The following is a 27,760-nucleotide window of genomic DNA, read 5'->3' on the forward strand; positions in this document are numbered from 1 at the left end:
ATTTTGCATCCAGAAAGCCAGGCTATTGTGAGATAGTGATTGGGTTATATCACGGGTTTGCAGATAAGCACACCATCACATGGTGGGTGTCTATGTGAATGATCATGTAATTTAATTTTAAATTTCTACCCAAGATTTGGTTGCATTTGGATGAAGTATATCACAGTGGCATAGAATTTCTGAGAGTGTAGGAAAGCTCAGGATTAAAGTTTAAGTATTCTTGATTATGAGCCTCAGGTGTCTAAAATCTAGGAAGGAGGTCCTTGACTGATGGGCTCCCCTGTTGCCCTCAGATCTCTGTGCGGAAGGTCAGGGTGCTCCCTGCCATCTTCTTCTGGTAGTCCTTGTCAAATTCTTCATTCTGGGTCACAGTGAAATGGCTCTTCCAGTCCCCAGGCATCCCTGAAATGGAGCAAAGTCTCAGTGATTACCACACAAGAGTACAGGGTGGAGTGAGCACACACCCTTGGAACCAGGATAAGAGTGGGAAAAAAAAGGAAGTTTGCCTCTGAAAAATTATGTAGTGTCACTGACAAGAATTCATAATGGGGCAAGAAACATTACTGGAAAATCTAAGCAGAGTATGGGGACCACAGAGTCCAATCTGGCATCTGAGAATATGAGTCTTAACGTACCTTTCCTCATAAAAGGGGAGATAGAGTGGTCCAGGAAGCTGATAGGCAAAGTGGTGTAGTTGGCCATTGGGTTGTGCTTCATTACATCAAAGGATGTGTGATAGATGATTTTATTCAGAATTTCCTCTGGTATTTCTTTCTCCAAGAACTTCAAAATCTTCTGAATTTCCCGCTTTGGGTCCTGTATGTAGAATAGTTATACAAAGCAAATAATTTGAGTTTTCCATTAAGGATGACATTCTGTGTGGACAAACAGTGTTTGGGGAGAAATGAGTTAAGGGATCAGTTCAAATATATTCAATAAACATCCCTCAGGTGACGACTATGTGCAAAGGTGCTGCCAAGACACAAAAATGAGAGCTGTTCCTGCCCTCAGGAGGCTCATGCTGCAATAGGGAGATGAATGTAGACATAACTAACTGTAAGAACTGGCCCAGAAAACATGCTGTACACACACACACACACACACACACACAGAGAGAGAGAGAGAGAGAGAGAGAGAGAGAGAGATTGAGAGAGAGAGAGATCCATGAGATTTGTTGAAAGCAGCAATTATGTTTCCTGGTAGAGATGAGGAAAAGTTGTATAAAGGAGAAAAAATGTTGCAGGTGAGTCATGGTATGACCAAATTTAGTATTTGAGCTATAAAAGATGACAAAAAGTCTGTGAATTTAATAGAAGGTCAGTAAGGGGATGAATACAAAGGAATCTCAAGTTGCTACAGAAATGTGAGTTCTTGTGCACTGGTTCTTTGATCAAAGAGTTGCAGAAAAGGAGCTATAGCTTTTGATTAGATTTCTCACCATTGGCACAAGAGGTAGTTTAATTCTAGGACACTAACCCTGGGGTCCTGAGAGTGATTTTGTCATGCCTCTCATACACAATGATTTGAAATGGAAAAATCCGTCCTCTGTCCCAATATGTGAGACTAATCCTGCCAATGATTAAACTTCAGTTTGTGATGTGGGCCTGGGGTGTGGAAGAGGGAGAAGGAAACTGTCCCTCCACGTTCACTGAACACAACTAGGCACTTTGCATATGTGATCTTATAAATCCTTATAATAATTTCATGAGATACAAAATGAGATGATACCCACTTTGTAGGTGAAGACATGGTTCATGAGTGTCAGAATTAATTCAACTATAAAGACATGTGATATTTCCGGAGGAGGAAGGATCTTCCAGAAACTTTGAACTGAAGCAAAGAAAATTGAGAAGAGCAGAAAAGTAGTTAGAACTTTCCAGGGTAAAACTGAGTCAAGAAGAGTGTCATGGAGAGAAAGGACTTGCACTGAAGGCTCTCCTGTGGGCAAGCCCACAAACAGGATCACGACTGTGGTTTGCTGCCCTGGAGAATATTGTAGACTGCACTGCCCCTCACCTCCTTCATGTCCTCATAGAAGATGTAGAGAATACGGTGCTGGTCTTTTGCATCCCACCATCCCTTCACATGGTCATACCAGGAGCCCCATAGCACTGGAGGGAACAAGAGAGAAGTGTGGGGGGGGCATCAATATCAACTTGAAACTTATACAATGAGCATGGATGTCTCAAATAAAAGGGAAAAAGGCAAAGAAGACAAAGACCCTGGACAGAATTCTTATTTGCAGAAGACAGTTTTTTTTTTAATATTTAGGGAGATGATAAGAAGTATTCTGGATTCCTTGGTTTTATATTTCTTCTCTGGAACTTAATAGCACATTAGATACTGTGTAGTTGCCAGGAGTCATAATCTTTCTTTCTTTTGCATCACTACATGATGCCTAGATTAGTGTTACACAATAAACATTGTATCCTACTAGGCTGATTTTCATTCTGGAAAATCTATAATTACCAGATATTTGGGCACCTTTACTCTCTGTAATGGTGAATGAGAGGAAGAGAGGTGCACTGGGTGTCTTCTGTTGGCCCTGCCAAATCCACTCTGCACCCTCCTCCACCCTGTGAGGTTGACCTCTAGGGACTGCGTCGATGCCTCCTTTGTGCTCAGACTTCCACCTGGGCTTTGCCAGGAAAAGGTACTCAGAGGCTTTTGCGGGTAAAGGAGAGTAGGGAAGGTATGTTTATTTCCCTGATGCTCTTCCTGTTGGCTCACTGTTGTGGTCTGTTTCCCTTAATGAAGGCTTCAGCTCCTGTTAAGGGGCCCTGTCCTTTTTCCAGGGGGCAATGGCTCCCTGCTCGTACCCACCCAAGAACACTGTATTATCACCTGTTTGTTTCTTTAAACTCTGCCCCGTAGCTTTCTAAATAGTCTCTTGGTTAAATTCTCCCCAAATGATCCAGCTTGAATGTGCCATCACACCCTCCCATGACCTTGATGACTACAATCATTCACTGAAAACCCATCCTTTCTGAAGTCAGTAGTGAACAAGGAAACATGAATGAATAAGGACACATGCACCCACAATTTCCTTTCACTTACCTTTACCAGCTTTGAATGCCTCAACAAACTCCTCCCATGTACCAGGGTTAGGTAGTAGTGCAGCCATTCTTGAGAAATGGTAGTAGGACACCACAGTGTCTTTTGCATTTCTAGCCACATAGATAATCTGAAATCAGCCAGCAAGTGATTGAGACAGAGAGAAAACAAAACACAGAAATATTATTGCTCGATGCAGAGGACCTTAGTATTAGAAGAATCTTAGACTATCCCATTTGAGTATCTGAACGTGTGTGCCTTTTCTGTGATCGGGATGACCACATTTTCCGGTTTATCCAGAGTTCCAACATATATCTGTGGTTTCAGATAATGATTAGGAGCATCCCTCCTTTTCTTAAAAGTACCCTGGTTTGCCTGATAAATACTATGGTCACCCTAACTATGATATTCCTGGAGGCTAAAGAGGCCCCTGTGTTTTTTTCCAGTGTGTAAGGTAGGTCCTCCTTGGCTTGCACTAAGTGAGGACTCTAGGTTATTTTATGGGGGTAGCTAATGCAGTCAGCCATTTGGTCTCATCTGCACATGATGAACTGCAGCTTTATAGATTACTGATATCACTCCTACTTTTCATTTGTGGTAAGATTGCAGGACTTTTGACGGCAGTGCTAAGTCTCCCTTTGGAGCTGCTTGTGATGATTCTTTTCATTGGAAAAGCAGGGGTGTGGTCTGGCCGGGGAGATGTCACCTCTTTGCTTTGTGTCCTGTGGTTCCCTTTTTCCCACTCACTGTCCAGGCTCTAATGCCCACCTGTGCTGCTGTGTGCATTCTCAGCAGAGCCAGAGAGGAGGAGCACATTAATGGTGTCACAAGCATTTTCCCATGTCTCACTTACTGAACAGAATTTCTGTGTCCAACACAACCATTCACCCAGTGGTATTTCTCTCTCAGCCAATCTCCCCAGGCTCTTGCTTTCCCAGCTGCCTTTCCCCCACTGCTGTCTTAGAGGAGCACAGACCCAACATGTTTCTCTGCCTCTTTTCCTACTGCTTGATTTTTCTCTGATATTTGTGAAAGCATGTAGGGAACCAAAAAGTGTGACACAGCTGCCCCATCTTATAATGTAAATACATTTCTTAATGCTGGTGTTGGTTACTGCCTTTTTGTAAACTTGAGTAATTGTGAAGGGGCAGTCTGTGCTAGACGGGGAACATATCCAGTGTGCTTGTGGCAGGAGTCTGATGACTGGATATGACCTAATGTCCAGGACATTTTCTGAGAGCCTGCTGACTTATCTGTGTGAATCCCTCATGGCTGCTGTAAAAAGTGTACTGGCTTAAACAATAAGAGATTTATTCTCTTATGGTTCTAGAGGCTAGATTTCACTGGGCTCGGGTCAAGCTGTTGGCAGGGCTGGTCCCTTTGGTGGCAGTAAGGGAGAATCCCTTCACTTGCTGTTGCTAGCCCCCAAAGGCCACTTGCATTCCTTGGCTCTTGACCCAATCCCTGGCTTCACTTTTCACATCTCCTACTTTTTACTTTGATCTTTTTGTCTCCCTCTTCTAAGAATCCTTTTGATGATATTTAGGGCCCACCTATTAATCTAGGATAATCTTCTCATCTCAAGATCCCCAATTTAATCAAATCTGCAAATCTCATTTTACCATATAAGGTAGCATTCACAGGTTCTGTTGATTAGGACATGGATATCTTTAGGGGATGGCTATTTAGCTTACCACTGCATCATAAAATGAAAATCTTGGCCTAAACTCTCTAATGTCACTTCCTGCTCAAATAATCCACAATTCTAAACAGATAAAAGGAGGTGCCATCATTGAGATTTTTACATTTTTAGAAGGCTGATTTTTATAAAAAGAAGGTGCTAGTATGATGACTAACAAAATGCTATTGTGTCTTCTCACACTGAATCTATAATACCATTTGGAAATAATATTGCTTGTTGAGCATCAAGAGTCACATGAGTTATCTACCTGTGGGAACAAAGCAGGAAGTTTTCACAAATCAAAATGACCTTGGTGTAATCTCAGAGAAGCAGGTAATGAATGGGATAGCATATTGGAATGTGGAATCTTATTCAATTGTATTGTACCTTGTTTGGAGATGGGAGATGGGCAAGATGAGGAGCTGATGACTCATGGAAGCCCAGAAAAAAAAAAAGAGTCAAAAGCAATCACTTGCCCTGTGTATCTGAGCACCACACATAGGGGAAATTGTCTTGACTAAATAGACTTGACCCTTATGGTTTTCTTGGTAAGGGTTCAGTATGGGTTTCTAAAGTAGCTTGCCTGCAAGGAGAAGATGTTCTGGTCTAGTTGATACAAACATTTTGATTCTGCTGGATGGCTACACTTTTCACTGCAAATTTATAAGTCCGTATTTTGCTTATATTCCATATTTCATTGACTTTAAGACTCACTGATGAAGCATATATCAAAAAGCAACACTAGCATTTTGCTTTACATTACACATTGATCCTGAATTTGGAAGGTCAAAATAAATGAAAATTTTTGAAAACGGAGGACATAGTGTTATAACAGTTCCTGGGAGCTTGCTCCACAAGATATTCTGTAAGGGTGGTCAATGTAGTATCATGGTCTTATGGTTGTTCATCTTTCTTTGTATTGCTCTACCTTTCCCTTCACAAGTTTTCCCTAAATAAATCACTTTTATACCTTGGCTTTTGCTTCTTAGATGATTCAAACTAAGATAAAAGCCTTCTTCAGGAAATATGTGCTTTGTTTCACAACTTGTTGTTTTTGGATGTGGGTTCACTGGCAGCTAATCAGAATGATTTTGTATGAAAACTTCCTAGTATATACCCAGAAATAATATTTTGAAGAAAGTTGGATCCAGGATGGAGTATGTGGGAATGTGGAGGTAAGGACACCATCTGCTTTATACCTTCATTGGTTTTTTATCTTTCAACATCTTTGATTGTTTCCACTTAGACAGAGATAGTGTTTGTCCATATGAACAAAACTGGGATTGAAGAGTTGAATTTTCCTACCTTTGAATTTTCTTTCCAGAAGGAAGGTGGCAGCAACTGAACAGGAAGGTGAGTCTTCATAGTTCTAGGAGAAGGCATTTTTTCGGCCAGATCTAGACCTGGGAAAGAAGGCCACACCATTTGCTTGAACATTTTTCATCATCAGCCCCCTGAATTAAATATTATTGTTTGTTAAATATCTAGAATGAGATTTACCAAATAGTTGTCTTTGCCTAAAATTATGGTTTTACATGTCTAAATGCTTCCTTCCTGGTGACACCTCTACCATCCATTCAGGTAGAGGAAATCACTGATGAGATACCGGAAACCACCAAGGGAGGCAACATTACTCTTCTTATTTGATGGATTGGTTGTACTTGTGTGGGAAGATGAAGATGCTTTGGGAGGTCTGAGGATGGTGATAACTATGACCCCAACAAGCACTTGGATATTTTGTCCTTTGGGGTTTTCTATTACTGCAATGGAGAGTAGATTAAAGCAGCTGGAGAAGAGCTGGTGTCCCTCTTGATGTAGGTGAATTTCTGGCCAGCTCTACAACACAAGCAATTCCACTGATCTTTCTTCCAACCTTTACTTTCCAGGCCAAGAACTGCAACAGCCACTATCCAAACACCACACTGGTCTCTGTGCTAGGATGTATTTTCAGATGAAAAATTGAGCCTTACAGTAGTCAAGTAATTTCAGTAATTTCTCCAAGTTTGTAACTATGACAGCCAGGGCTGGAAATCAGTTAGTCTTTGGTGTGGAAAGCCAATGGAGTGGGGGGAGGTGGGGCTCAAGAGACTTCGTGAAAAGCACCAGAGAGGCAAGGAACAATTAGATAAATCACAACCAAATCCTCCTTGGAAACAGAATGTCCAATCCTGAGTGTTAAAATACCAAATATAGGCTGGGATTTGGCCACACACAGTACCAGTCTCAGGGAGGGGGCTTGTCACTGAGGCAGATAGGCAGCCTTGGTTGGAGAAGCACAGCTTCTAGTGGCGAATCAGAAGGAGGAGGCACCCCCTGGAGACCTGGCAGTGATGGGAAATAAGGAAGTAAGAGAAAGAAAAATAAAGATCCTGCAGAAATGAAAGAAACAGCATGCCAATTCTTCCTCCCCACCAACCACCAATGCTGTCCATGAACAAAACTGCACAGTAGAGGGCCGAATGGACAGAAGAGGGTGCTCTCAAACTAGAAATTATGACAATAAAATGAATACAAACATAAAAAAGCAGATCTCATGAATACAAAACTACTATAAAAAACAGAAAAGGCAAACCGAAGCCTTTAACCTGATGAAAATTCTCCCCCCAAAACCAACTACAATCCTAAACAAAGTTGTGATACAATACTCCAATCTTGATTAAATATCCAAAACAAACGTTTGGGAAAAGGAACAAACAACTCAGAAATATAAAAATTAGGAAATGAAATAGACAAAATTTATTTATAAAAATAAATAAAATAAAATATATAAAAAAAGAAAAGGGGATAAATGAGAAAAGATTTTATGGAACTGAGAAAAGAAAAAGCACAATAACATAAGAAGGGAAGATTAAATCATAAGGTTGACAATGAAGGATAGGTTTGAAAGGAAATTTAAAAAAAGATGTTGAAGAAAAGCAAGAAGGTAACCAAGAGATGGACAATGAGGTAAATAAACAAGTAAAAAGGGTCAGAGAGAAAGTGTCTGATCTGGAAGACAAGCCTGGCAGCTCTAACGTTGGTATAAACTGCAGTTCCTGAAAAGAAAATGAAAATGGTGGAATAGAACTAATATTTAAACTTATAATATGAACAAACTTTCTTGAAAAGAAGACTTGAATTTGTTGAGATTTTAGCTAAACTATTCCATAATATTGTCTCGTAATCCATTCTGGGTGGCCAAGCAGCCTACAGGGGCCTTGAGCATGCCAGTTCACGCCCCAGCTGCATAACAGTCGGCAGAGACTACCCAATGGCCCTGAGATCAACAGTGTCTGTTACCTCCCAAGGCCTTCCCTGGGAGCACCCCTTTAGATAAGACCCTTGTAGAGCCTACCAAAACCCTGATCGTTTTGGTTTGGATTGACTGTTCTGGACTTAGCCCAGAAGCCCCAAAGCTTTCTACTTATGTACCTTAATAAGGGCATGTGCCCCAAGTCCCATCTCTCTACCAGCATCCTGCCTTGACCTCTCATTTGGTCACTCAAGGCATGCCCTGTACTTCCTCCAGGACCAAGGAGTAGTGGACAGTGCTATTTCAATTCCTTATGGTCTTTTCTTGAACTGAGGCTCACCAGACCACCAAATGTTAATTTAACAAAGTCATAATTAGGTTCACAAGTAGGATGGACTAAATCAGCTTGCTTTTGATAATAAGAAATGCATTTTAGTTTCAATGGCTTACTGACGGGCTTTATCATGTGCATAATTCCATGGGGGAGGAATCCACTGCCTACTGGAATTTGGTTGCACTGCTTTGCCCTACTGCATACTGCCTTTTCAGAGAGCTGCCCCAAGTTTCCATCCCAAAAGTGCACGTTACAAAAAAAGCAATGATAATTCTCCCAAACCTTGAGAGTATTGTTAATCAGAGCTGGTTTGAGGGGCCATGGATGTATTTCCCACTTATTAATGCCCAAGGTTACCCTCAGTGGCTGTTAGACTTTGAGCATGTTTCTCAGCTTGTAGTACAGACCCAGATGCTGACTGTTAGGGGCAACTAGCTAAGATTTTAGCAATATCCTCTTGCCCTTAGTTAACAGAAGGGAATATGTGAGTTGCACACCCGGCTCACATATAGGGCCACATAAATGTGCAGTGCCCCTAAGAGGAGAGGGACACTCCCTGTCTCTGATTGGCGGTGCTTATGGGATGTACTAGGACTCTAAGTTATAACTTGGATGATAGGGATGTCCTCACTGGGGAGGTAATGGCCCCTCAAAAAGGCAAGAGTGGCTGGGTCCCACGGTCCCTCTGTCACTGCATACCTTGCTGCTGTGGCAGTTTGTCCCCTGACCCTATGAGGTATCAGGGGTCCCACTCCTGGTGTATAGGGGCACAAAATCTAATAGCCAAGTACAAATGACTTGAGCACCTGGTGCCTGCATCAACTAAAACTGTCTGAGGAAATTAGCAAGCTCTGTACTAAATGGAAAACACTCATAGAGGTGCTGTGGGCACTGCTCAGTGTTGTGGTGTACCAACAGACCAAGGGACTGGTTCTATACTTTAGGGACCTGGGGCCAGCCCTAATGATTCTGCCACTGCTGGTCTGATGGAGACTAACACTAAACCCAGTGAAGTCAATTGGGACACCCTGGAGAGGGAAGCAGCAGGTATTGGCCACTGGGGACGTCTACCACAGATTTTTCCAGTGAGGATTCAGAAAGTCAAATCAGTGGTGGGTAATAGAGAATTAGAAACTGAAATTTGAAGCTTTACACACCTCAAGATTAAAAATATCTGAAAGGACTGTAGAGCAGGAGGAAGGAAAAGGGGCTGACTGGCTGTTGAGAGTGTTTAATACTGACTCTGAGCTATTATTACTCAACTCACAGACATGAGTCAACTAGTCAGTATTTACAAGAAGCCCCAAATGGATAACTTTTTAAAAGTCCAAATTCTGGACAGACACAGATGACCCAACCCCCAACCCACAAGAGACTACCCCAGGACTAATTCAACCAGAATTAAAGCAAAAACTGCAGCCACAGATTGTCTCCATGTCCTAACTGGGATTTCTAATAACAAGGGAGAATCCAAACCCAAAGGCACAAGCCCCAAAGATATAGAGGGCAAATTCCACTCTCTGCTTACTTGGATTTTCAAGGTTTGTTGTGAAGTCTACCCTTTTATCATAGTTATTACTGCAAAGATTCAAAGCCAGTGGAAGATATTCAATGAGGCCCAACTCCTTTCCTGTATGATTGATATGGTCCTGTGGGTATATCACTCCTTTGAATATAGCAACCTATCCAGATGACCTGGATTTCATCTCCAATCTGAGGAAGTCCCAATTGATTATGAATCCAGAGAATTCTTCTTGCAGGGAGCCTCCACCAAATGACAGGACCAAACTTCATTTTAAGAGGACCTCCCATAATATTCTGGAGGCCATGCTGGGAATAGACTTGACAGTTCTTCCTTCATGAGGGAGACACTCTGCCAGCTGGGGGTCCAGATCTCATATCTGGACAGTTATGGTGCAAGCTTCTCTCAAAAACTCATGTTCATTTTGAAAAAGATCCCAATCTCAATGGCCCAGATGACTTTAGGGGGTTTCAAAGCTCCCTCTGCCCCAAACAACATCACTGACCTGTGGGCCTGACAAACCCCCAGAGCATTACCCTAGAACTGAATGGCTCATGGAACTTGTCACCTCCTGGGGATAATTGCCTATTCATGACTCAGTAGTCCACAGGGACTAAGGCAGTAACCTGACATTCTTTTCTTTGTTAAACACCATAGCCCAAGTCATAGTAATCCCAGGTAATCCTAAATTTCTCAAATAATCTCCTACAGCCTACAAGTCAAAGCCAATAAAACCACAAAGGGAGTACAAGGAAAGCTGGCTATGGCTTTCCAAACAAGTTGCCAGTGGTGGTGGCCTCCCTGGCTCTCTTTTTCCCTATTATAGGTTTGCATGCACTTACTTCATGACATGCCTAGTAGAATAAACTCAAATTCCTGGATTTCTCATAAAAGGTGCCAGACAGTAACCTGCCCAATTGCCTCCTCCAGGAAAAAAAACTAAATACACCACATTATTGACTGAGTACACAGGACCTAAGGTCTGTCATTAGAGATATACTTGAATTGGGGTCAGTAGGCCCCCCATCTCACACTTTAATAGCCTGGTCTGGTCAGTGTGAAAACTGGCTACCAGTTAATGGAGATTAACTATTGACTATTATTGGAGGTGGGGGGGTGCCTGGGTGGCTCAATCAGTTAAGTGTCTGACTCTTGGTTTCAGCTCATGTCATTATCTCATAGTTCATAAGACTGAGCCCCACGTTGGGCTCTGTGCTGACTGTGTGGAGCCCGCTTGGGAATCTCTTTCTCCCTCTATCTCTGTCCCCCCGACCCCTGTTCACCTCTCCCCTTCTCTCTCAAAATTAATAAACTTAAAAAAAAGAAATACTTAAAAAAACACAATTGACTATCAAAACTTAAATGCACAGGTTTCTATCATTAAGTTTCCCATTCCCAGTATTATAGACATGGTAGATGACATCCAAAAAGCATGCGGTCCTTACTTTGATGTCCTAGATCTAGCCAACGTGTTTCACTTGATCCTGATAATGGAAGACTCACAACTTCAATTTGCTTTCCGTTTCAAAGGCGTTTTGAACCTTTACTTGGGTGCCCATGGGTTATTTAAACATTTAAGCACCCTGCTTTTGCATATAACCAATGCAGAAAAGATTTATTTATTTATTTATTTATTTTTTTTATTTATTTTTGGGACAGAGAGAGACAGAGCATGAATGGGGGAGGGGCAGAGAGAGAGGGAGACACAGAATCGGAAACAGGCTCCAGGCTCTGAGCCATCAGCCCAGAGCCTGACGCGGGGCTCGAACTCACGGACTGCGAGATCGTGACCTGGCTGAAGTCGGACGCCCAACCGACTGCGCCACCCAGGCGCCCCTGCAGAAAAGATTTAAATTCACTCCAATTAACCCACTGTAGCCTTTGATATTATATAAGTGACATTCTCCCTTTGGAACCTTTTGAGGATGCCATCCAGGAGACTTACACTTAGTAATGTATTTATAGCAGAGAGGATGGGCCATTACCTTGCATAAGATCCAAGGACCAGACACTTCTTTCAAGTTTCTAGACATAATGTGGCAGCTGAGGACTGTGAAGTTTCTCTCACTATAAAACATCAACTCCTTATAATTAAGCCTCCTGTTACATTATAGCAGGCAAAACACATATCAGGTGTCTTCACTTTTTGGGGGAAACACATTCTACATTTACCATTTTACTAAAACCTATTTGTGCTGTTAGATGCAATCCAGCTTCTTTCCATTTGGGAGAACCTCACCAAACTGTCTTGCATCTGGCCCAGCAAGCCATACAGCAGGTCCTGTCCTTAGTCTCTCTGGGCTCAGGCTTTTGAGTTGAATCAATGGAGATATTTGATTAGGCCTTGTGGAGTCTTGGGACTAAGCATGGCTTTATCTGACTGTCCATGGGACCTGGATCAAAGATCTGCCCCAGACAGCGGCTTAGCACATGCCACTTGAGCATGAAATTTTGGCAGTCCACTGGGCCCTTTTGGGAAAAAAAGCATTCATAGCCCACCCTGATTTGCAAAAAGTCCCCATCCTTCATTGGGTTAGCAATTCAACCCAGCAAAGGTTCAGCATGGTCCTGAGACCTCATTGTTAAAGTGAAAATGGTACCTTTAAAAAAGCTCAATCTGATGTCAAGGGCCTTTCCAGATTACAGGAGGGTGTGGCTCCTCAAAGCTCAGCTTCTTGCTTACTATTAATGAAGGCAAATGGTGGCACCCCCAATGTTGGCCCCTATAGCATTTTGAGAAGCTCCCTGGGACCAGTTGTCTGGCATGGAAAGGGAGTGAGTGTTCTTCACATACAGCAGTGCTGCCATCATACACAGTGCTGCCCATCAGCAGGCTGCAGTAGTCATCCCTAGTCAAGAAGGCCGCTCCTCGCTTGGCCCGGATGGCAGGGTTGGTGGCAGTGTGCTTGGTTCCACAACAGACCACAAAGTGAGACTCCCAAGGGCATATATTTTTACTGACTCCTGAGCTCTTAGCCAGTGGGTTCTCAGTCTGGTTTGGATAATGGCAAAAGGATAATTCAATGTCTCTGGGTGTCTCCATTTGGAGAGGGACAGCCAATTCACTTATGCCAATTATAGTCACTCATGTCTGTGTAAAAATGCCAACAAACACCAGAAGCACATTCTAATAACATTGCAGACTCCTTGTTCCAACATTCTAATAACATTCCAGACATAACCTCCATATAACTATTCCTCCAGAGATGCCATGCCCACCAGAAGAGCAGACCCCTATTTCAGGCCACAGGGGAGCAACAACACTCACTGATTGGGGAAACAGGCGTGGAATCCTTTTCACCCTTGCTCTATCCAAACTGGTGGTAGATAATTGATTGCTTCTTTGTCCCCAAACAAAACTCTGGAAGATTATCAGGTCAGTGTGACAACTTGTGATGGCAAATTTGTTGTATCAGACTGCTGCTGCCCTCTGCTGGAGCTAGTGGGTATGTAAACACCATCATCAATACCTTCTCAGGATGCCTACAGGCTGTTCTCTCCAGAAACACTGCTTCCTATTGCTCAATATCCTCCTTAACCAGATATGTGCTTGTCCCCTTACACCCACCAGACATTACAGATTCAGATCAAGATAGCCTTCCACCTCCCAAGCAGTTCAATAATGGGCTCTGGAACATGGAATCTTGTGGAATTTCTGCCTAGCTCACTGGCCCCAAGCAGGTGGACGTATGGAGAGGAACAATGGCCTTCAGAGACATGCTTCTCAAATTTTAAACAGAAGGGAGGCCCCAAGTGGACAGAAATTTTCCTCGTGGCTCTAATACTGCTTGATTCCTGGCTCTCAGCTCTTCCTACCCCCACACCAAATACATCTTCTCCAAAAACCCCCTTCTGGTACTGACAGGGAACCCTGACTCCTCTGACATCAAGGAGGATGTCATTCACTTCTGTTCACTGGATGAATGCTTCCCTCACCATTGTGGTCTTTCCATTGTCTCACTGTCTTCCATATGCTGGCAACCTCATCAGGGGTGGATTGTACAATATGACCCTCTTCTAATAGAGAGCTCAATGGAACAAACCCTACCAAATTGCTTAGAGATCATGATTATACCAATTTCTTTGGCATGGATGATGGTCCAGTATTAGCCACAAAGGTAAGGACACTGGCCTTGCTCAATATTCTGGTTTTAAGGCAGGTTAATTAAAGCAATTTCATAGAAAGTTTTGTGGGAGATTGAAATTATGGCTTCAGGGTCAACTAGTGGGATTGTGGGTCTCAGAGAGAAGAAAAAGGTATTCTGCCAGTGGATGCCAGTCACATTAAGAAATGAAGCCCCCAAAGAACCATAGAATCCAATGGTGGCTCTCAGTGGATGCAGGCCAGGTCTCTACCCCACCTTAGATGAAGAGGTAAATGACCTCTTGTTCCTAAGCAAACATGCTCCTCCTTTTGTTGCTATCCAGATTGCTTTCCCTGAAGGACACCCCACAAGCTAGTCAAATGCAAATGCTCTCTTTTACTGTGGCTACCTTGGATAATAGGGTTGTTGGTAGATCCCTCCAGCCTAACTCTATCTCAGGAGATGAGCTGGAACAAAATTAGCCAGGTATACAACTGTACTGAATGATGGCTGAGCACCAAGTGTTGCAGGCTCTATGTAGCAGGGGTCAATTCAGCAGGCACAAATTCTGACCCAGAGTTCATCTCTTCTACATTAAATGGTGCCAATGGAAGTGATGCTTAAAAGAGTCATTCCATCCTTACACCATGCTTCAAATTATATTTACCCCAGGCCAAATGGCCCTACTGTCATAACCAAATCAGACCCATCTTGGCTGGCAGGTTTGTGCTCTAACCACCCTATCATAGTTTTCATGGGGTTATCTCTGGATTGTACATCTGCCATCCACAAAATATCCCTACTGTGAGCCTATCAATGTATCCAGAATCTATACGCATTATGGATGTGGTCCCCATAAAGTTCAGTCATGGATATTGCATGCTCCTTTGCAAAGTGCACCCTGATGATCTAATGGAGCCCAATGAGGTCTGCCCATCTAGTAGTAGAGTCCACACTTGTAGTCCCACCCCGAGCCAGGCCTCTAGGACATGTACTTGGTATTTAACACCAGCAGCCACTTCTACCCTTCATGGATCTTCACCTGGGAAACCACCCTCTCCTGGCCTCACCATCCCCAAGCACAGCAATGCCTCAGATGACACTGCCCCAGCCCAAGAGCTCTTGCTGCCGTTAGAGTTGTGACTGCCTTACAGACAGCAAAGCCACAACCCAAGGGAAAGATGAGAGACAATGTACTTCAACCTTACTTGACCTTGGGATTCCCACCTTGAGATCACCTCTGCCCCAGGAAGGAAATGACTGTGGTAACTGTCAGCACAGAGGCCTCTATTTGTAAAAATGCCTCCACTTGATGGAACCTGAAGACCTCATAGATTCTACTTTTCTGAAAGAGCTATCTGCTTCTCTGGAGAAACTTGCCTCCATCAAAACAATTGCAAAACCTCTGTTGACTGCCTGGTGGTGGTAGACATCATTTTACCTTTGTGGCAAGCCAAAAAATGTATTCTTAACCACGCTAGCCAAAATATAACACTTCTTTGCAAAACTTTCTTAACCATGCATATCATAAAAAGTTGATTATTATTGATCAACTCTGAAACATACCAAACTAAAATTATTATATTTTAAGATAAAGAAAAAAATTCTTACTCCAGGTAAAAGATGAAATAATTCATAAAGTCAAGAGAATTAAACTGGCATCAGACTTATCAAAAACAGCACACAAAGCAAGTAAACAGTAGAACATTTTCAAGAAACTTAAGGAAAGAAAGTGTGAATGAAAGATATATCCAGGCAAGTTGTGCTTCAAGTATCAACACTATAGAAAACAGTTTAAAACATTCAAGAACACACACAGAATACAATATATATGTATTTTCCTGAACAATTCACTAGGGTAAGTTTGATTTAACCAAAAGGAAAAAATTAGTACAAGGATTGATAGTGAGAATTTCACATTATTTAATACTAGAACTAAAACTTAAAAGGGATGAAGGGATAGGTGGAAGAACAATATGTAAACCTTATAGGCTGTAATAAAGTAGAAAGAATGCAACTTAAAATTTAGAGTAGGATTACTGGTGATTGTATAAGTAACAGGGGGAATAAAAAATTCCTTTGAAACTGGCAGATCAGGTAGTAAAAGCTTAAGTAAGAAAAAAGAGGATTAAGTACTTATAAAAGGTGATAATAATACATAAGCAACCAATTGCTAGAAAAAACTTAAGAATTTTCTAAAGAAAAAAAAATGAAAAACTCCCACACAAAGCCATCCAAATTGGTAAGGAAGAAGTAAACCTTTAACTATTTGCAGATGACATGATACTATATATAAAAAACCCCTAAAAACTCCACCAAGAAACTATTAGAACTGATAAATAAATTCATCAGAGTCACAGGATACAAAATTAATGTACCGAAATCTATTGCATTTGTATACAATAATAACTAAGCACCAGAAAGAGGAATTGAGAAAGTGACCCCATTTATAATTGCATCAAAAATAATAATATACCTAGGAATACAGTTATCCAAGGAAGTGAAAGATCTGTACTCTGAAAACTATAAAACATTGATGACATAAATTGAAGATGACACACAAAAAATGGAAAGACATTCCATGCTCATGGATTGGAAGAACAAATATTGTTAAAATGTTCATACTACCCAAAGTAATCTACACATTTAATGCAATCCCTATCAAAATACCAACAGCACTTATTCTCAACAAATAATCCTAAAATTTGTATAAAACCACAAAAGACCCCAAATAGAACAATCTTGAAGAAGAAAAACAAAGCTGGAGGTATCACAATTCTGGACTTCAAGTTATACTACAAAGTTGTAGCAATAAAACACTATGGTACTGACACAAACATAGACACATAGAGCGATAGACCAGGATAGAAAGCCCAGAAACAAACCCAAAATTATGTGATCAGTTAATCTTCAACAAGCAGGAAAGAATATCCAATGAGAAAAAGACTCATTCTTCAACAAGTAGTGTTGGGAAATTTGGACAGCTACATGCAGAAGAATGAAGCTGGATCACTTTCTTACACCATACACAAATATCACTTCAAACTAGATGAAAAAGGCACCTGGGTGACTCAGTCAGTTGAGCATTTGACTTCAGCTTAGCTTATGATCTTGCAGTTTGTGAGTTTGAGCTCCACATCAGGCTCGCTGCTGTCAGCTCCTTCAGATCCTCTGTCCTCCTCTCTCTCTGTTCCTCCCCTGTTTTTGTTCTCTTTCTCAAAAATAAATAAAACTTAAAAAATGGATGAAAGACCTAAATGTGAGACCTGAAACCATAAAAATCCTAGAAGAGAGCACAGGCAGTAATTTCTCTGACATTGGCCATAGCAACATTTTTCTAGACATTACTCCTGAAACAAAGGAAATAAAAGCAAAAATAAACTATTGGAACCACATCAAAATAAAAATCTTCTGCTCAGAAAAGGAAACAATTAGCAAAACTAAAAAGACACCTTACTTAATGGGAGAAGATATTTGCAAATTATATATCTGATAAAGGGTTAGTATCTAAAGTATATAAAGAACATATATAATTCAATACCACAAAAACCAAGGGCATTTGCCACTAAAGTGGGCAGTTTTGCCACTAAAGTGGGCAGAAGACATGAATAGACATTTCTCCAGGAAGACTTACAGATGGCCAACAGACACATGAAAAGATGTTCAACATCACTCATCATCAGGGAAATGTAAATCAAAACTACAATAATGGGTGCCTGAGCGGCTCAGTCGATTGAGTGTTGGACTTTGGCTCAGGTCATGATCTTGCAGTGCATGGGCTTGAAACCTTCATAGCTCAGAGCCTGGAGCCTGCTTTGTATTCTGTGTCTCCCAATCTCTCTCTGCCCCCTTTTCATGCTCTCCCTGTCTCTTTCTCTCTCTCTCTCTCAAAAATAAACTTAAAAAATATATGTATATATTTAAAAAAATATGAGATATCACCTCACACCTGTCAGAATAGCTAAAATCAAAAACACAAGAAATAACAAGTGTTGGTGAGGATGTGGAGAAAAAGGAACCCTTTTGCACTGTTGGTGGGAATACAAACTGGTACAATCACTGTGGAAAACACTATAGAGCTTCCTCAAAAAATTAAAAACAGAACTACTCTACAATATAGTAATCACAGTACTGGGCATTTACCCAAAGAATATAAAAACATTAATTCGAAAGGATATATGGACCCCTATATTTATTACATCATTATTTACAATAGCCAAAATATGGAAGAAGCCAAGTGTCCATCAATAGATGAATGGATAAAGAAGATGCAGTATTACTGAGCCATAGAAAATAATGAACTCTTGCCATTTGCAATGAGTTAATGACATGGATGGAGCTAGAGTGTATTATGCTAAGTGACATAAGTCAGTCAGAGAAAGACAAATACCATATAATTTCACTCATATGTGGAATTTAGGAAACAAAACAGATGAACAGAAGAAAAATTAAAAAAAAAGAGAGAGACAAATCAAGAAAAGACTCTTAACTATGGAGAACAATTGGATGGTTACCAGAGGGGAACTAGATGAGGAGATGGGTCAAATAGGTGAAAGAGATTATAAATACACTTATTGTGATGAGCACAGAGTAACATATAGAATTGTTGAATCACTGTATTGTATACCTGAACTAATATAGCACTGTATGTTTACTATAATTGGAATTAAAATAAAAAACTTAAAAAAATAAAAACTCCCACACATTAAAAAAAAAAAGAAAAACAAAAAGGATATAACAAATAGGGAAAGAAACTAAATATTTCTTATTGCACATGACAATATTGTCACAAGCTAGACACCAAGACCTGATCTTACCCACCTGCTTGTAACCACCACCATTTGTCTCACATTTTCCATCAAGCTCTTCTTTTCAGCTTATCTCTTAACTCGGGCAAAAGACCCAATGGTCATGGCATCCTGTGATGGAAACCAAAACTATCCCTCAAGCAATAACGACTGCCCTGATGATGAGCTCCAACTGGCCCAGACCACCCAGACCAGTTTGAGCTCAACATTCAACTCACATCTGTGCAGATGGACCATGGAGTGACCTGTGGAGTGACCAACAGTTACCTTTACTTCATTATAATATTAAAATCTCCACCCAAGGAGGAGCACAGGCCTCATTAACATAACATGCAATGTATATATAGGCATGTTTCCTTAAGGCGCATGCATGACGTTATGCCTCCCCCTTAACATACATGACAAAACTCCCCTTTCTGAATATTTATCCTAACCCTAAATAAAATGAACCCATTTACCCTTGTTGTGAGAGTCATGGCTTTGGAAATTGTTCCCCATGATCTCCTTATTTGCTGCAAATAAAGTTTCCTTTGTGTGACAGCTCTACCTGGTGTAGTTTTTATCTGTGACTCACTAAGGAGTAAACTCATGTTAGTTTGACATATGACATATGATATATGACATAATTGTGAACAAACATATCAGTCATATCAATAAATGTGAGTGGGATTAAATCATCTATTATAAATAGATGATTCAAGGGGTGCTTGGCTGGCTCAGTTGGAACAGCACATGACTCTTGATCTTGGGGTTGTGAGTTTGAGCCCCATGTTGGATATAGAGATTACTTAAGTGAATAAAAATAGGTTCAAATTGGCTCATAGGAGAAAACCCAATCATATGCAGCATAGAAGACACACCTAAAACACAAGAAAGAGTAAAAATAAAAGGGTAGATAGATATACAAAATGCAAATGGAAACTACAAAAAAGCAAGGATTATGATATTATCAGATAAAGTAGTATCAACCCCAAAAGCATTATATAAGAGAAGAAAGGAACTCTAGAGGTGCCTGGGTGGCTTGGTCAGTTAAGGGTCTGACTCTTAATTTTGGCTTAGGTCATGATCTCGTGGTTCATGGGATTGAGCCCTGCATCAAGCTCTGTGTTAACAGTGCAGAGCCTCCTTGGGATTCTCTCTGTCCCTCTCTCTCTGCCCTTCCTTGTGCATGTACTTGTGTGTGCTCTCTCTCTGTCTCAGCATAAATAAATAAACTTAAAAAAAAAAAGAACTTTATAATGCTAAAGTCTCCATTATAATAATACAATAGAAAAATCATGAATATTTATGTACCAAATAACAGAATAACCACTTATATAAAACAGAAACCACAGTAGATGTAAGGAAAAATAGAAATACACTAATAATAGGATGTTTAATTCTTAGTACATGACAAGTCAAGTGGACAAAAAGAAAAAGCATATATAAGATTTAAGCAACATACAGAATATATTAGATCTGGATAATAGAGAATGTATTTTCTCAAGTGCACACAGAATGTTTATAAAAATTGATAATATAGTACAAATGAATAATTTTCAAAAAGGTGGAATACTACAAACAACACTCTTTGATCACAAGTGCAATAAAACTAGTAATTAAATACAAAGCACCCCCCCCCCCAAAAAAAAACACCCTTCCATCTGGAAATTAAAAACATCTACTAAATGTCTCTGGTGTAAAATTACGGGAATTCTGAAAAATGTGGTAAAATGAAATGTAAAGAAAACACTACATATCAAAACCAAATATATTTAAAATAGCAATTGAGAAAAATGTATAGTCATAAACAGAGAATGGCTGAAAATGAATGGATTAAATCCCCAGCTCAAAGAACACTGACAAAATTCAACAGTGATTTATGATTAAAGACTCTGAGAAAATAAAGAATTGAAGGGAGCTTCTTTGCCCTGATAAAGAATATCTACAAAAAAGCTTTAGCTAGCATCATACTTGATGGTAAGACCTGGATGCTTTTCCCTTAAGATAAGGAAGAAGACAAGGATGTTTGTTTTCATAATTTCTGTTTGACATTGCACTGGAGGCTCCAGGGAATGCAATAAAGCAAGGACAAGAAAATAACAGATATCCAGACTGGAAAGGAAGAAGAAAAATATTCATTATTCACAGAACACATGATGGTTCATGTAGAAAACCCAATAGAATATACAAAAAAGTTACTAGAGTCAATAAGCTAGGATGCAGGATACAAGGTTCAATACAAATAGCAATTATATTTCAGTATACCAGCAACAAATAAAGATTAAAATAGAAGATGCCATTTATAATAGCATTAAATAAACATTTTTAAGGTTAAATTTGATTGAAGATGTGCCAGATTAAGTGATAGAAGGTACCAGACACCAGCAAGGGAAATTAAACAAAGCCTAAATAATTGAGATGAACCACATTCCCAGATCAGAAATCCTGATTTTGTTAGGGTAATACTTCTTCCCAAACAGATCAATAGATTCAATGCAATCCCAACCAAATATTGGAATATATTTTTTTCCTAGAAACTAACAGCCTGATTCTAGAATTTATAAAGATCCTAAAATGGCTAAAGCAACTTTGAAAAAGAAGAAATCTGAATTTATAATACCTAATTTTAAAGCTTATAAAGCTACAGCAAGCAGAAGGTGTAGTGTTGGCATAGAGATAGACACAAAATGGAGAGGAACAGAATAGAAAATCTAGAATATACCTATATATATATGGTTAGTTGATTTTGGAAAAGAGGCCAAGGTTATTCAATGGGAAAAAAAAGATATATTTTTTTCAACTAATGGTGCTAAAATAGTTGACCCAATCAATAATGGGTTTTCAATAGGTACTATTTTAAAAATAAAAAAATAACTTGGGCTTGAGAGCTAATAATTTGCTCAATGTCACCCAGATAAACATTTGAAGCTGGATTATTTGATTCCAAAGTCTATGGCTTTTCATCATTGGGTTGTCATCTATTACAAAAGCTAGTATTTGCCACTATTTACTTTATAAAAACATGTCCTTTATTCTTAACTGATTTCAAGCTCTTCAAGGGTGCTGTCTGTGACTGTGTGCTGTTTCCTTTTTTTTTTTTTAATTTTTAAGTTTAATTTTGTGTTTTTTTTCAAACTTTTACTTACATTCTAGTTAGTTAACATATAGAGTAATAATGGTTTCGGGAGTGGAATTTAGTGATTTATCACTTACATATAACACCCAGTGCTCAACACAGCAAGTGCCCTCTTTAATATCCATCATCCATTTAGCCCATCTCCCACCCACCTCACCTCCATCAACCCTCAGTTTGTTCTTTATGGTTGAGTCTCATATGGTTTGTTTCCCTTTCTTTTTTTCCCTTCCCCTATGTTCATCTGTTTTGTTTCTTAAATCCTACATTTGATATCTGTGTATGTGTGCTGTTTCTTAGTATCTTTGGTGTGAAGTGTAATTGTTTGTTAATGATAATGATGCTATATATAATTTTGTTGGATTCTGTGGTTGACTGGTTATAGATGAAATATATTTGAAGATAATCCTCTATGCCAAAGGAGCACAATCACAGAGGAATATGGTTCTTAATCACTGGATGCTAGGAGTCCTCACCCTGCCTTCTCTGTGTTATACATTAATGATCACTCTTGAATTCCCAATCACCAGTAGGAAGTAAGCTGTCTGATGTTACCCAATTGCATATTTTATTTTATTTTATTTTATTTTATTTTATTTTTAGATTTTCTGTTAACAAAATTTCTTTTTTTTTAATTTCTTTTTAAAAATTTACATCCAAGTTAGTTAGCATATAGTGCATCAATGATCTCAGGAGTAGATTCTTTAATGCCCTTTACCCATTTAGCCCAATCTCCCTCCCATCTGGTAACCCTCTGTTTGTTCTCCACATTTAAGAGTCTCTTATGTTTTGTCCCCCTCCCTGTTTTTATATTATTTTTGCTTCCCTTCCCTTATGTTTATCTGTTTTGTATCTTAAAGTCCTCACATTAGTGAAGTCATATGATCTTTATCTTTCTCTGACTAATTTTGCTTAGCATTATACCCTCTAGTTCCATCCATTTAGTTGCAAATGGATTTCATTCTTTTTGAATCTTATGGGAGTCCTCTGTGCTTCCTGGATTTTGATGTCTGTGTCTTTCCCGGGTTAGGAAAGTTTTTCTTTTTTTTTGAAAAGTTTTTTTTTGCTATGATTTGCTCACATAACCCTTCTACCCCTTTTTCTGGCTCTTCATCTTCTGGGACTATGATTCTGATGTTTTTCCTTTTTAATGAGTCACTGATTTCTCTAATTCTTAAATCGTGACCTTTTGCCTTAGTCTCCCTCTTTTTTTCTGCTTCATTATTCTCCATGTTTGTCCTCTATATCACTGATTCACTGTTCTGCCTTACCCATTCTTGCCACCGTGGCATCCATTCAACATTGCAGCTCAGTTATAGCATTTTATTTCATCTTGACTAGCTTTTACTTCTTTTATCTCCACAGAAAGGGATTCTAATCTATTTTTGACCCCAGCTAGTACTCTTATTATCATGATTCTAAATTCTGGTTCAGACATCTTGCTTGTATCTGTGTTGATTAAATTCCTGGCTGTCATTTCTTCCTGCTCTTTCTTTTGGGGTGAATTCCCTCATTTCATCGTTTTGAAGGAAGAAAAGGAATTAATAAGGTAAAAATTTTTTTAGTTAAAAAAATTAAAAACAACACACACACACACACACACACACAGACACACAAATCAAATAAATGATGTTAGGCCCTAGGTGTGTTTGGTCTGGTTGTTGAAAGAAGCTTGATAGATTAGAGAAAAGAGCGGGGGAAAAAAAAGAAAAATATTTGAAAATTTGAAAAAATGAGTAGAATGAAATAAAATGAAATGATGGAATAGAATTTGAAAAATTTTACAAAAAAATAAAAATATATAGTAGAAAAAAGTTAAAGAAAAATATTTTTAATAAAAATGGAAAATAAAAATAATTTTTTTCTCTTTCTGTTTACAAGAAAAAGAAAAGAAAGGAAAAAGGAAAAAAAAAAAGAAAATTGAATAGATGGACCAGTGAACAACTGAAATACGACTGAAATTACATCATTTTCTCCTAGATGTCAAACTATGAAGCACTTTATAGTCTGTAAACTAAGCAGGCAGAGAGAGTTGTGGTGTTCCTGAAGAGCGAGATTGGCCCAATTGGGCTAGGCTTAGTAATGGCTCCATTCTCCAGTAGGTGGTGCTGCTTAGCTTACTGGGGTGGATTGTTGTGGCACTTGTAGATGTGTACACGCATGCACGGGAGGGGTGAAAATGATGCCACCCAGTTACCTAGTCTCTAGTATCAGTACTCTGTTCTCCCCAATCAGCAATTGTACACCCATCCTTTGTCTCTGGCTTCCATCTACTGCCTGCTTTTACACTGTCTGTGACCACACCCTCAGGTTGCCATGTGGCACCTCTCTCCTGAGTTCTATCTCAGATGTGGCTGTGTTTCCTGACCCCTCGCTTCTGAGGGACTGCAGCTTTGACCCTCTGGAGGAGGGTCTCACCAAGCAATGGCCGGGTGCTGGCTGCACCCAGGAACGAGGGACCGAGCTGCTGCAATGGCAGCTTTGTGGGACCGAGCTGCTGCCAGTGCCCAGAGACTGGGGCTGGGTGTCAGCCTTCCCCAGAAAAAGTTCACATGATCATGTAGCAGCAGCATTTCAGGGATTATGGAAAGTCACAACACACATCTGGCACCAGGCTTCACCCTTAATGACCTTGTTCCAGCAGCAGCAAATGTGGTTGTTCTCTAGGGTCTGCTGGGACCAGGTGGCCACACAGCCTCTACCAAATGATTTCCAGCAGGGGAACCACTTTTCCTCATGTGGCCTGAGGATCCCCAGACCTCACTCTGCTCCTGAGAATTTGCCCTTCCCACCAAAGCCCTGTCAGGTATTGAGCTGCAGAGTTTCAGACCCTGCACTCCCCCTGTTTATAGAGTCTCAATGGAATTTAAACCCTCTCCTTTCTCCTTTCTCCCTTTTTAGTTCAGTTCCTGTAGCTGTTTCCACTTTTCCACTTTCTCTCCAGCTGCTTGGTGGGGGGAGCCTTTCCTGTACTCTCCCCCCATTTATGTCCTCTCTCCTCAAGCAAAAAGAGCTCCCTGCTCTCCATGGCTTCTCTCTCCCCAGTTCACCTCTCCACACCATATACCTGCTGAGTTCTCTGGTTCAGGTTGTGCATATTGTTGTGTTAATTCTCAAATAAGTTTTCTAGGTGTTCAGGATGGTTTAGTGTTGATCTGGCTGTATCATGGACATGAGGTGCAAAATAAAACTTCCATGCTGTTCTGCCATCTTGGCTCCTCCCCAATCATATATTTTAGAAGAAGAATTTAAGAGTATTATTTCCCAATTGGAGTACTTTGATCGTAACCTTTTCCCCAGTAACCTTGAAATATTTTCCAGAAGGTTGATTGTAGAAATAATTCTATTCTCAGATGCAAACTCACCTAACACACTAGTCATGGGTCTTAGCTACAACATCATAGGCCTTATTTGGGCACTTACCTGAGTTGAAGGGTGGGGGTAGAGTCCACTCAATGAAAGGATGCCGGTCAAAGGTGTTGGCCCGTTGGCACTTCTGCACATCTCCGTCATTTTGGATCATGTCCACAATCTCCTGTGTCCAGGTGGTGCCTAGAGGCAATACTGATTGTCAATTCCATCCACTCACTGCACAGTTCAATTCATTTCCTTGATTATTTATGTATTCAGTAAAATTTACATTTGCTGAGTGTTAAACAGAATCAGCTTACTTACCTTATTCTCTTTAATTCCCAGTGCCTTGCATAGGGCTTTGAAACTGGTAAATGTAGTCTGAGTGAATGAATACTGAATCAAGTGAATGTAGGGACATACAGAGATGAATTAGCCACCCTCCCTGTCCTATGACATTTACAATCTTTTTGGAGGAGATAAGATAAGACAGTGACTGCTTTTTGCCTAGCTTATATCCATTCTTCCTTTCTTTCTCAAGTTAATAGATCCTTAATTTTTAGCTGGGCATATAGCTACTTGCCTCAAAGGTAATATTTTTCTTGCATGATGTGGCCATGTCATTTTGGGAAGTTGTCTTTAAAGGGAAGGGACATGAACTTACTCCTCCCTTCCTACCTTCTTGCTGCTTTTTGGAATGTGCATGTGATAGCTAGAGCTCCAGGAGTCAGATTGGACAATAAAACCAAAAGCTACACCTGGAGATGGTGCAGCAGAAAGTTAGAAAAAGCCCAGGTCCTTGATGATCAAGGCAGCCACCATTTCATAACTGACTACTAATTCTCCAGACTGCTTTTTCTTTTGTGTTATTTTGGGTTTTTGACACTTCTGGCCAAATTGAATCCAAACAGACACAGAAGAGGAATGGACATAGACATATAGATAGGCAAAAAGGTAGACTGTGCTCATTGTCCATCAGATACCCATTTTCCTCTTTACATCAGAAGTATTTGTGTCTTTCTGGCTTTTAGCAAAACCTGCTCCTTACTGATACATATGACATATACACAGATAACTAGAAGATGAACAGTATATAGTAAAAGCCAGAAAGGATGTGCAAAGGGCTAGAGGACTGGTCTACAGAGGAGGAGATCCAACTTGCTGTGGAAGAGGTCAGTAAGGCTCAGCTGAGATGGCTTTGGAGTGTAGAGTCAAGCAGGACTGAATGTGCATTCATATTAAGAAGCCAGGGCATCCCAGGCAGGGAGCCTCAGGAGCAGGATAAAGAGTCACATTTCCTCACTGGGAAGTAAAAGCAGGCTCACAGTGGGTAGGAGGTGGTAGGGAAGGTGAGGGAATAAGGCTGGAGACTTGGGGACTGTCTTATGAGGGGCTTTGGGACTGACTGCATAATTTCAAAGGTGAGCTGAAAAACATTTCTGCTCTGAGGTGCAATGCAAATTCAAATTCAGTTCTGGGCAGGAGAAATGTCCTGTGCAAATCAGACAGAGAAGGAGATTCTTGAAACAACTGAACCCTGATGACAGGAAAACCCTTCTCTAGTTTAAGTAATGCTGAATCATGAGAACAGAGTGAGATTAAGGAGGGAATTCCCAGCCAGAGAGGACAGGAACAGTCTAATGAAGGTTTGAAGAACTGTAGTGACCAGACTGTTTTCTGAGTTCTTTCTGGTTATGAATACCTAGAGTCCCTCTTGGTGAGTCAAATGGTCACTGGGACTTTCCCAAACTGGCTACAGCTTCAACTTCCATGCCTCACTCAGTCACTTGACATTATAAGCACAGGTAATGCAGGGGGATCATCAATCATTCCTGGAGCTTCCCCAGTTAGGATTCTCCCAACCCTGTACAAGCCTGGGAACCCTTGCCTTTTCAGACTTTCACTTTTGTCACAACCTCCTCTTCATTTTATGAGGTCCTGGTAAGTATCATCTCCCCTCCTCCAGATTCTTCCCACTGTGCTTTGGACCCAGTACTATCAGAACATTTCATATTGGGGTGAAAGCCCTCATTTCCACATCAGTGTCCCCCACTAAGAGATGTTTTTTATGGGCAAGGGGTGCTGTCACTCCAGGATTTCCTCGTGGATGGGAACCAAGAGTGGCTGGGTTGGCAAGATGACTGTGATAACTTCTGCACAATTTCTCAGACTCTGCTTTTAAATAATTCATTCAGTCCTTTGAAGATTTGGGATTCTGGCAATCTCTTTCTCCATCAGAGACCTAAGAAAACAGGAGAACCTTGGATCCTAGGGGATTGGAGCCCAGAAACAAGTCTGGTTTCATTTTTCCTGGGGCCAGGCCTGGAGAAAATCCGCATTTTTTAAAATCAGGAGGCCCCTGCTCCTCTATAGCTGGCCTCCCCACTTCCAGTTTCCCAAACCTACCTGCCTTGGCATAGGATGCAATGAGGAGATCATCAGGTCTTGCTTGGAAATTCCAGATGTTGTCCCAATTTTCACTCATCATCTTGGTCACAAGGATTCCATTCACTTCCTTGGTTTCTGGTTGTATGTATTTTCCCACCAGCTGAAGATCTTTCATTTCCTCCAGGGACAT

At 40.4% G+C, this 27,760-nt stretch overlaps 1 protein-coding gene across 1 annotated transcript; it reads right to left on the reverse strand.

Moving 5' to 3' along the window:
* Nucleotides 1-289: 289 nt before the first annotated feature.
* Nucleotides 290-27,760, reverse strand: LOC125162406 (sulfotransferase 1C1-like). Its single transcript, XM_047853387.1, has 7 exons — nucleotides 27,589-27,760; nucleotides 25,255-25,383; nucleotides 6,041-6,138; nucleotides 3,058-3,184; nucleotides 2,017-2,111; nucleotides 636-816; nucleotides 290-402 (listed from the first exon to the last, which is right to left on the reverse strand). The coding sequence occupies exons 1-7, from the start codon at nucleotides 27,758-27,760 to the stop codon at nucleotides 290-292; spliced, it is 915 nt and encodes a 304-aa protein (XP_047709343.1).

Source organism: Prionailurus viverrinus, chromosome A3, assembly GCF_022837055.1.
Source record: "Prionailurus viverrinus isolate Anna chromosome A3, UM_Priviv_1.0, whole genome shotgun sequence".
Lineage (NCBI taxonomy): Eukaryota > Metazoa > Chordata > Mammalia > Carnivora > Felidae > Prionailurus > Prionailurus viverrinus.